This window comes from Pimephales promelas, chromosome 3 (genome assembly GCF_988280905.1).
Source record: "Pimephales promelas chromosome 3, fPimPro1.hap1.1, whole genome shotgun sequence".
NCBI lineage: Eukaryota > Metazoa > Chordata > Actinopteri > Cypriniformes > Leuciscidae > Pimephales > Pimephales promelas.
The window spans coordinates 10,916,094-10,927,194 of record NC_142771.1 but is presented as its reverse complement, the minus strand read 5'-3'; the positions used below and the strand labels follow the sequence as shown (position 1 = coordinate 10,927,194).

General features: G+C 42.6%; 2 protein-coding genes across 2 annotated transcripts; both read left to right on the top strand.

Moving 5' to 3' along the window:
* The first annotated feature begins 3,606 nt into the window (after positions 1-3,606).
* On the top strand, positions 3,607-5,556 carry LOC120481572 (uncharacterized). The gene is made up of 3 exons (XM_089128209.1): positions 3,607-3,883; positions 4,416-4,553; positions 4,795-5,556. Exons 1-3 carry the CDS (start codon positions 3,799-3,801, stop codon positions 5,499-5,501), a joined length of 930 nt encoding a protein of 309 aa, XP_088984335.1. The 5' UTR covers positions 3,607-3,798; the 3' UTR covers positions 5,502-5,556.
* A 1,509-nt stretch (positions 5,557-7,065) lies between these two features.
* LOC120481573 (uncharacterized) lies at positions 7,066-8,619 on the top strand. The gene is made up of 2 exons (XM_089128210.1): positions 7,066-7,322; positions 7,752-8,619. Exons 1-2 carry the CDS (start codon positions 7,238-7,240, stop codon positions 8,537-8,539), a joined length of 873 nt encoding a protein of 290 aa, XP_088984336.1. The 5' UTR covers positions 7,066-7,237; the 3' UTR covers positions 8,540-8,619.
* Positions 8,620-11,101: the final 2,482 nt, after the last annotated feature.

Below are 11,101 nucleotides of genomic sequence, written 5' to 3'. Positions count from 1 at the left end.
GGGTCGACGGGACATTTGGCCATTATACGCTGATGTCACGCAGCTGTCATTTTGAAATCGAAAGCGAGGCTCCGGTGGGAAGAATCCTGTAAGTACAGATAGACAACAATGTCTTGGACTACCAACCTGAAGCTGCTGCCGTGACTATTAGATGTTAATATCCAATATAGGATTTGTAAATGCAGTGTGTTCATGTTTTTTAATGTTCTGAATATATATTTTTTAAAAATGTATTTATAAATGTATAAGTTTCACTGTATATAGTCTAAACTATGAATGAAATGTATGTACATTTTTATGTAGTCTACACTTTCGGTTTTCTTCCCACTGCAATCATTTCAAAATGACGGCTGTGTGAAATCAGCATATAGTGGGCAATTGGGCAAATAGTGAGTTCTTGGGACAGGGCGTGGCTTGTGATTGGTCATCGGGGGTTGATGGGACATTTGGCCACAATAGTGGGTTTGTGGGACGGGGGCATATGGCTTGTGAGTGGTCAATGGAGGTTGACGGGACATTTGGCCATTTGGCTACTGGTCCTTCTGGGATCCCCGTGGAGATTCTAAAGGAAGGAGGACCAAAGCTCATCCACCATCTACTCATCAAGGTCTGGGAAAGGGAAGAGCTCCCCACAGAGCTCCGCGATGCCCAAATTGTTCCCATATTCAAGAAAGGGGACAAGGCTGAATGTGGAAACTACAGAGGCATCTCGCTTTTGTCAACAACAGACAAAGTTCTTGCTCGTGTCCTCGCCAACTGCCTGCAACCATTATCTGAGCAGATACTCCCTGAATCACAGTGTGGTTTCCGGTCATCTAGGGGAACAACTGACATGATCTTTTCTGCTCGCCAACTACAAGAAAAGTGTCGGGAACAAGGACTGCCTCTGTACATGGCCTTTATAGATTTGACAAAGGCCTTTAACTCGGTGGATCGGCAGGCACTGTGGAGCATACTATCAAAATATGGATGTCATGCTAAATACATCCGTGTGCTAAGACTACTGCATGATGGCATGTCAGCCACAGTGCTCAACGGTGGCTCTGAATCTGAGTCATTTACTGTAGAAACTGGGATAAAACAGGGATGTATCATTGCACCCACCTTATTCACCATCTTCATTGCAGCCATACTTCACCTTACTGGCCAAGAGTTACCAGAGGGGATCCCAATCCTTTAAAGGACTGACGGCAGGCTCTTCAATCTCAACAGGTTTAAAGCCAAAAGTAAAGTCAGGAGTACCACCATCATAGAGCTGCAAAATGCCGATGATAACGCCATTGCAGCACACTCCCCTGAAGACCTCCAGGGCATTCTAAATGCCTTTGCCAATGCATACAGAGCCCTGGGTTTGGCCTTGAACACCAAGAAAACTAAGGTTCTGTATCAACCACCACCTAAACAGCAAACACAACAGCCAGTTATCAAAGTGGATAACACCTCTCTGGAAAACGTTGATCATTTCACCTACCTTGGCAGCATTCTCTCCTCCAAAGCTGATATAGACTGTGAAGTTAAACATCGCCTGAGCTGTGCCAGCGGAGTCTATGCCAAACTCAGGACAAGAGTCTTTGATGACCGAGACCTGAGGGCTCAAACCAAGGTCCTGGTTTACAGAGCTGTGATCCTCCCAACTCTGTTGTATGGAGCTGATTCCTGGACAAACTACAGCAGACATCTGAGAGCACTGGAACTATTTCATCAAAGAGCCTTAAGGAAAATCTTGAGGATCAATTGGGAAGACAAACGTACAAACTCCAGTATTCTGGAAGAAACAAATATGCCCAGCATCACTACCATTACTGTATAATGCAGCACCAACTCCGATGGACAGGACATGTCATCCGCATGCCCAACAACCGTCTCCCAAAGCAGATCCTGTACTCCCAGCTAAAGGAAGGACAGCAAGCCCCTGCTGTGCCAAAGAAACGCTTTAAGGACAATATTAAGACCAACCTGAAAAAGTTTAACATCATATCTGGCGACTGGGAGAATCTAGCATTTAACAGGTCCTATTGGAGATAGGCAGTGCTTTAAGGTGCAGCACACCACGAAACAGAACTTCGCCGTGCCGCAGATGCAAAGCGGAAGCACTGCAAAGACAAACAGAGAAAGGCTCAAACACAGCACAACCCCTCAACCTTTCAATGCCAACACTGCAGCAGAATCTGTGGATCAAGGATCGGCCTCTACAGCCACCTGAGGATCCACGAATAAGCTGACCCAACGTGTATACAAAATTGGTGTATACAACATAATGAAGCAAGAAGGGCTTGTGCATACAACATCTGTTAAAAGCATCCATACAAAACACAGCGTCCGGAATAAATCCGCGGGATGAGCCAAGTACACGCACAATTATAGGGCAGACAGCTGAAACCAATGTAGAACACAGAAAAGACGTTTCTCATGACATAGAAACAACGTTGATCTGGCATTGTTTTGCTCATCGAATTAACGTTGAACCAACGTCGGACGCGCCGTTCTTCAAAACTAACTGAAAATCGACGCAATTGGTTTGCTTTCCTAACGTTGAAACGATGTTGATTTCAAGTTGATTTTCAGTTAGTTTTGAAGAATGTAGCGTCTAATGTTGGTTCAACGTTAATTCGATGAGCAAAACAATGCCAGATCAACGTTGTTTCGATGTCATGTTTCCACGTTGATTTAATGTCAGTTTGTTGGGCCTCCATGTGGTGGCAGTCAGATACTACTGGCCTGTCCTTCACAGCTCAAATGTGTAACCCATGCTGTTAAAAGTGCTCATTTTCGTCTGTGTATGACCTGCAGCTGTTGTCTATACACCTCCGCGGGTCCTACCATGCCAGTGACGTCATCGAAATTGCCAGCACTCTTATACTAATAACAAGTGCAATTTTTGTGTTGCTGATTAAAAGCTATATGTTCATATTTTTTCATTAAAAATTTTAGTGTCATTTACTTTTAATTGCCATAAAAAACACGTTTTCGACGTCTATTATTTTTTTTTCAGTTCAGTTTCATCTTTAAGGTCTTTTGCCTTTATAGGGCAGAGTTGCTCTCCACCGACTGCGCTGATCAAAAGCATGATGGGAAACCACTTGCTGTCGACACAGCTTAATGCTCATTGGTTTAAACAACCGTGATGTATTGTTGTCTTTTAAAATGTTTGATTTTAAAACTCTGATATCATGTTTTATGTGTATACATATGCTATGATTGAATAAACTCTCTGACAGTGCGATAGGGGTTATTATGTGATGTCATTTTTATTAAAACAATATATAAAAAACACATGTCTGTATTAAAGAAAAAAATGATTGATAAACACATATTTGGAGTGTAATTCAATAACAAGTACTTTGAGTTTCTTGTTCATTATATTTAATTCATATAAAAAGCAACTTAAATTACATCCAGTTTATTAGCAACACTGTGCACGAGCCTGAATCCCGATTTCAGTCTTTGGTCTCACACGTGTCAGACCCACTGCGAGAAATGAGATCTGTCCGGCTTGCCTGCGCTTTTTTCACTCCAGAGCGCCACTCCTCCAAACCTAATCAAACACACCTGAACAAGCTAATCAAGGTGTTCTAGATTAGGCTTCTAGAAAGATACACACAGGTGAGTTTCATCAGGGTTGGAGTTACCCAGACTTCCTTGGATCTATAAAATCTTTAGACAGCAATTTATCTTAAGGGATTCAGCAGCACATCTCTTTTCAGTGTAGGTTTGTGAGCTTCATTGTCCCCCCGGCTGACTAATTTGGTGCATCTTCTTCTAGCAGAGTTGATTGTTGTGAGGTTGCAGGTCGAGAGGATGACAGCTCGAGTGTACTGCTCATTGAGTGTCGTTTTATTGTGTCTGTTTGCATGTTTCAGCACAAACCACGCTGGAGTCATAGGTAAGAAAATCTTTTAGCTTCTTTACACAGCCTGAAGAAATGCATAAATAAGTGCCTTACAAAATATGGTGTACAGTTCAATTAGTTGTAAAAGGAAATTTATGAACAACTTATTAACTGGATATCTTGATCTGCATTGTGCTTTTGAACACACCTCAGGTTGTGTTAAACACAGGGCAGGTTGTAACGGCACTCGTGTCTTGACACTAATTGACCATTTAGTTCTAAATAGTATTTCTACTTGATATGAAGCCGATAAATATACAAATATTTTCAATTTTGAGATACACATTGCAAAACACCTGACTTACAAATGCTGAAAATATTACAACACTCCTGTAGTGTCTGGTAAAGCTGACGGTCGTGCCATGGAGGATGTACTTGTGATTGAGACTTCTCTGTAGGGCAATGTTAACTAAATGTGAAGCTATAAAGTGAAACCTGTTCTGATCTTTGACCACTTTTTTTTTCATAAGACTGAATGCTGAAAGTCTCAGTTACTGTATGTTTCTGTTCTGTGTCTTCATCACAGCAAAGCCGGGACCGAGTCCAAGCACGAAATCTGGTGGAGGGAATTGTGCTGAGATGTGTTCCTGTGACCGTGACTGTCCCAACCATGGGAAATGTGGCAGCAATGGATGTGGATGTCAGTGTATGGCTCAAAATACAGGTATTTATATATTTTAATCTATTAGTGGGCTTTCTCGTTACATCAGATCGTCTTTATTTTATTGTTGTGTGTCAAAAGTATTGAGCCGATAGCACAGTTTTGCTTTACAAATTTAACAGATGAATAATATTTAAAATACAATGCTTTCTGTAAGTAAAAGTTACTGTTCATGCTTTGAGGTTTTTTTTTTTGTTTTTTTGCTGTACATCGTGCTAAATGTTACTAAACGGACTAACTAAAGCTGAACTGGCAAAGCCTGCAGTTTGTACTGAAAACTGTCAAAAGACTCACCCTGATGCCGAATGTTCTGGCCCTAAGAGCGGTCCTCCAGAGCCTGTAGTGATGCCTGCAGCTGAACCAGCAAAGCCTGCAGTATGTGCTGAAACCGGTCAAACTCGCCCTAATGCCCAATGTCCTGGCCCTAAGGGGGGTCCTCCAGAGCCTGTAGTGAAGCCTGTGGCCGAACCAGCAAAGCCTGCAGTTTGTGCTGAAAACTGTCAAAAGACTCACCCTAATGCCCAATGTCCTGGCCCTAAGGGGGGTCCTCCAGAGCCTGTAGTGATGCCTGCGTCCCAACCAGGGAAGCCTGCGGCTGAACCAGCAAAGCCTGCAGTCTGTGCTGAAAAGTGTCAAACTCACCCTAATGCCCAATGTCCTGGCCCTAAGGGGGGTCCTCCAGAGCCTGTAGTGATGCCTGCGTCCCAACCAGAGAAGCCTGCGGCCGAACCAGCAAAGCCTGTAGTATGTGCTGAAAACTGTCAAAACACTCACCCTGATGCCCAATGTCCTGGCCCTAAGGGGGGTCCCCCAGAGCCTCCAGTGACGCCTGTGGCCGAACCAGCAAAGCCTGCAGTATGTGCTGAAAACTGTCAAACTCACCCTAATGCCCAATGTCCTGGTTCTAAGGGGGGTCCTCCTGGCCATAAAGAAAGCCAAGCATGCAGTTAAGTGTTCATTTTTCCATTGTTTTATCTTTAACAAATAAAAAATGGAAATCGATTAATTTGCCTGAAAAGTCTCACTTATTTAGCACGTGTAATGCAACAGCTGTTAGCCAAAGTGCTTCACAATAATTAACCCTGTATGGTACGGTGTTGCCTCCAGGCAACGGTCTTAGCTTTTTTTTTTTTTTTATAAAAATGAGTACAATTTTATTGGTCAATGCTCTCTAAGGGGAGGGGAACTCAAATACTAACCAATGAAAATGCAAAAGAGTGGTAACATGACCCAGAGGGGTCCATTGTGTTCATTTCTGCACGTCACATTGCTCCATATTTTCTCTACTGAAAAGGGCATTTTTCACTAATTTCTGTCCAGATAATCACCTACAAACAATTGTAGTCGCGTTCATTGGCAAGTAAAGAAGTATTTTCAAAAACATTATATTTATATATCATCAAATGTATCATAGGGAATTGCAAAAAACTGCAAGTTGCCTAGAGGCAACATTGTACCGTAATGGAATCACATGAGGTCATACCAGGCACACAAACCCTAGATTTCAATACACATAATTTAATTGTATGGAGAAGAGTTCGATTTTAAGGGAAAGAGTTTGAACTATATCTAAATGTATCTGCATTTTTTACAATCTGAAAGCTCTGCATGGTTCAACAGGACATTTGGCCACTATAGTGGGTAATCGGGCAAATAGTGGGTTCGTGGGATGGGGCGTTTGGCTTGTGAGTGGTCAGCGGAGGTCGACGGGACATTTGGCCACAATAGTAGGTAATCGGGCAAACAGTGGGTTTGTGGGACGGGGGCGTGGGGCTTGTGAGTGGTAAGCGGGGATCGTTGGGACATTTTGCCACTATACGCTGATTTCATGCAGCTGCCATTTTGAAAGCGAGACTTCGGTGGGAAGAATCCTGGAAGGACAGATAGACAACAATGTCTTGGACTACCAACCGGAAGCTGCTGCCGCGACTATTAGATGTTGATATCCAATATAGGATATGTATATACAGTTCGTTCCTGTATATACAGTCTATGGTTTAAACAACTGTGATGTATTTTTGTTTTTTAAAATGTTTGATTTTAAAACTCTGATATCATGTTTTATGTGTATACATATGTTATGATTGAATAAACTGTCTGACAGTGCGATATGAGTTATTATGTGATGTCATTTTTATTAAAACAATATATAAAAAACACATGTCTGTATTAAAGAAAAAATGATTGATAAACACATATTTGGAATGTAATTAAATAACAAGTACTTTGGGTTTCTTGTTCATTATATTTATTTTCATATAAAAGCAACAGAACTTAAATTACATCCAGGTTATTAGCAACACTGTGCACGAGCCTGAATCCGATTTCAGTCTTTGATCTCACACGTGTCAGACCCACTGCGAGAAATGAGATCTGTCCGGCTTGCCTGCGCTTTTTTCACTCCAGAGCGCCACTCCTCCAAACCTAATCAAACACACCTGAACAAGCTAATCAAGGTGTTCTAGATTAGGCTTCTAGAAAGATACACACAGGTGAGTTTCATCAGGGTTGGAGTTACCCGGACTTCCTTGGATCTATAAAATCTTTAGACAGCAATTTATCTTAAGGGATTCAGCAGCACATCTCTTTTCAGTGTAGGTTTGTGAGTTTCATTGTCCCCCCGGCTGACTAATTCAGTGCATCTTCTTCTAGCAGAGTTGATTGTTGTGAGATCGCAGGTTGAGAGGATGACAGCTCGAGTGTACTGCTCATTAGGTGTTGTCTTATTGTGTCTGTTTGCATGTTTCAGCACAAACCACGCTGGAGTCATAGGTAAGAAAATCTTTTAGCTTCTTTACACAGCCTGAAGAAATGCATAAATAAGTGCCTTACAAAATATGATGTAGAGTAGCATACAATTCGTTGTAAAAGGAAACTTATGAACAACTTATTAACTGTTTATCTTCTATCTGCATTGTGCTTCTATAACACACCTTACCAGTAGTGGGGTAGGTTGTAAACATTACAACACTCCTGTAGAGTCTGTTACAGTTGACAGTCGTGCCATGGAGGATGCAGTTGTGATCAAGACTGCTCTGGAGGACAATGTTAACTAAATGTGAAGCTATAAAGTAGAAAGACTGAACTAGTATTTGATTGTAAAACCTGTTCTGATCTTTGACCACATTTTTTTTCCATAACACTGAATGCTGAAAGTCACATTCATTTTGTTCTTTGTCTGTATCTCTGTGGCTGAACCAGCAAAGCCTCCAGTGAAGTCTGTGGCCGAACCAGCAAAGCCTGCAGTATGTGCTGAAAACTCTCACAGAACTCACCCTGATGCCCAATGTCCTGGCCCTAAGGGGAGTCAACCAGAGCCTGTAGTGAAGCCTGCGGCTGAACCAGCAAAGCCACCAGGGAAGCCTGCGGCTGAACCAGCAAAGCCTGCAGTATGTGCTGAAAACTCTCACAGAACTCACCCTGATGCCCAATGTCCTGGCCCTAAGGGGAGTCAACCAGAGCCTGTAGTGAAGCCTGCGGCTGAACCAGCAAAGCCACCAGTGAAGCCTGCGGCTGAACCAGCAAAGCCTGCAGTATGTGCTGAAAACTGTCAAACTCACCCTGATGCCCAATGTCCTGGCCCTAAGGGGAGTCAACCAGAGCCTGTAGTGATGCCTCCAGCTGAACCAGCAAAGCCTTCAGTATGTGCTGAAAACTCTCACAGAACTCACCCTGATGCCCAATGTCCTGGCCCTAAGGGGAGTCAACCAGAGCCTGTAGTGAAGCCTGCAGCTGAACCAGCAAAGCCACCAGTGAAGCCTGTGGCCGAACCAGCAAAGCCTGCAGTATGTGCTGAAAAATCTCAAACTCACCCTGATGCCCAATGTTCTGGCGCTAAGGGGAGTCAACCAGAGCCTGTAGTGAAGCCTGCGGCCGAACCAGCAAAGCCTGCAGTATGTGCTGAAAACTGTCAAGCTCACCCTAATGCCCAATGTCCTGGTTCTAAGGGGGGTCCTCCTGGCCATAAAGAAAGCCATGCATGCAGTTAACGGTTTTTTTTTTTTTTTTTTTTTTAAACCAGTGGTTTCCCTGTTAAAAAAAAAATAAAAAATAAAAAAATGGAAATCAATTCATTTGCCTGAAGTTTCATTAATTTGGCACGTTTAAAGGAGAACTCTGGCGCAAAAAGAACCTTTGGTCTAATAAAACTTTGGTACCTAGTTAACCGTTCTCTAAGATCTGTTTTCATAATCAAATGTAAAGAGTTTAATCTCTAAAAACTGTTTACCTTATAATGCTAGTATGAGGGCATTTAATAAGTAAAAAGAAATCGCTTTAGTTAATACCACTAACAAGGCTTAAAATAACCCCACACTAACAGTCACATGATAAGGGTCCCTACATGCAAAATGAAGCATTAAGAACTTTGTAGGTGTACAGACCATTTAATAAGAACTTATGAAGTCCACTTCGTTTATACACGGCAGGAGCTGTCTTTGGAAAACAGTCTCGATAAGTCGAATCACAAACGACGTGCCAAGTGAGCTGAACTGTATGAAGTTCACTGAACTATATGAACAGTGTTCGTGGTTCGACTTGTCAAGACTGTTTTCTCCTGCTTGGGTATACACGAAGTGGATTGGCTTTATAAAGTATCTTCTTATTAAACAGTCTGTACACTTACAAAGTTCTCAATGCTTCGTTTTACATTTAGAGACCCTCATTATGTTACTGTGTAAGTGTGGGGCGAGTACAAATGTGGGAAGGCGTCAGGACAACACGCGGCCGTCGTGTCGGACAAGTGCGTGTTGTCGCGACGCCTCCCCACATTTGTACTTTGATGGGCGTTCCTCAAATTTACCGCTATGGGCGAGGTTTTGAGCCAGCGGCCAGTCTAGAACAGAGGACCTGCGAGAGACTTCCCTCTGTCTCCATATGCTCTACTTCTATTGGATAGTCGCGGTGCGTTCAACGGACTTCATTTGCATAAAGATGGGCATCGGACAGCTTTTTGACGCGCAGCATTTTTCCAAATGAATTTTTCCCGGTATGCTTTGCGGGCGCGTTAAAGTCGCATGACGTCACCCATAGAAGCGGAGAGCCAGCAACTCACAGCGACAAAGCGACAAGATCCCATTCATTTCAATGGAGTGCTGGCGACATCCTGTGACACGACAGTGACCGTTGGCGACAGAATGTGGGTGTGTCATGCGACAAGAAACAAGCGACAAAAGTTGAGAATTTTCAACTTTATGCAAATGAGAAGCAATTTTTCGCGAGCGACAACCATTAGGAAAGAAGACTTTGGAGCTCACGTCACCATCTCGTGCAGGCAAGACAGTAAGAAAGAGTACGAGTCCGAGGACGATTGATTTGACTGTAACCACATACATGGATAATAAAATGATGCACGGAATAGAAACTGTCGACAGTCTCAGTGAGTTTAATTCATATTTAACGTTATAGGCTAGTTCGAGTGTATTAATTTTATGATGCACGTTTAGCACTGCTGCAGTTCATTTTACAATTCCCCCTGTTGATTATTAGGGATAAAGAAAATTGATCATTTGTCAAATTCGAATGACGTTTTTGTAATTTGTGCCAGTATGAGTGAGTTTAATTTGTTGATTGATCGATCATTGATCTAGTAACCCAGATAGCAAACTGACATTGAATCAACGTGGAAACATGACATCGAAACAACGTTGATCAGGCATTATTTTGCTCATCGAATTAACGCTTGTCGCCAGAAGTCGCCCGCTCACCATGGGGGGTTGACTGCGATTTCACTTTTTTCATTTTAAATAGTGTGTAATGTTGCTGTTGGTGCATGAACAGTATCTGCAAAGTTGCAGCGCTGAAAGTTCAGTGTAAGCAGAGATATCGTCTTTTAAAAAAATCAGGAAGTGTAATGCCTACAAAAACGACTGGATTAGGACTACAGCTGGGTTATGGTACATCACTAACCCACACATTTGCATTAACCACTCCCTCCGGAATAAGCAGAAAAGCATATTTCAGCAGCTCCAGCAGCTCGTCGAGTGTGTTGTTCACGCAGCTGTCAGGTCTTATGTCTTCGAACTTCCCACGGACGCTGTACTTCGTCAACAATGGATACAATTTATGTTTGATTTTGTTCCTGAAAATGACGATCGTAATCTAGCTCACTGTGCTGCGCATTTTACAAGACAGCTTCCAGAATCTCCACGAGTTCAACACCGTATTCAACAAGAAACTGTTACAGAAACATGAAGCTGTTCCAACTTTAAAACCAGAGGCAGCAGTTGTTGGGCCACAACCTGTAAGTAGGCTAAGACTTAACCATTTTAAATGTATTTGCCAGTGTTGTAGTACTCGAGACTCAGACTCGTCTCGGACTCGGTCTCGAGACCATATTTTAATGGTCTTGGTCTTGTCATGGACTCGTGTCCAGTTGGACTCGGAATTGACTCGTACTCGAACATTTTTTTTTTTAGGACTCGGAATTATTCCCGACTCCACTCGAGTTCAATTAAAAATATTTTTCATGATTATTAATGTATGTTAATAAAATATTTCTTTAAATTGATTGACACGCCCAGTGATTGGTGATTTTCTAGTGCGCAACTGCG

Bases quoted from the DNA above. Each gene is read 5' to 3' on its own strand.
- LOC120481572 (XM_089128209.1), top strand. From the start codon at position 3,799: ATGACAGCTCGAGTGTACTGCTCATTGAGTGTCGTTTTATTGTGTCTG. The intron at 3,884-4,415 runs GTAAGAAAATCT...TCTTCATCACAG, and splicing joins AAACCACGCTGGAGTCATAG to CAAAGCCGGGACCGAGTCCA. The intron at 4,554-4,794 runs GTATTTATATAT...GACTAACTAAAG, and splicing joins GTGTATGGCTCAAAATACAG to CTGAACTGGCAAAGCCTGCA.
- LOC120481573 (XM_089128210.1), top strand. From the start codon at position 7,238: ATGACAGCTCGAGTGTACTGCTCATTAGGTGTTGTCTTATTGTGTCTG. The intron at 7,323-7,751 runs GTAAGAAAATCT...TGGCTGAACCAG, and splicing joins AAACCACGCTGGAGTCATAG to CAAAGCCTCCAGTGAAGTCT.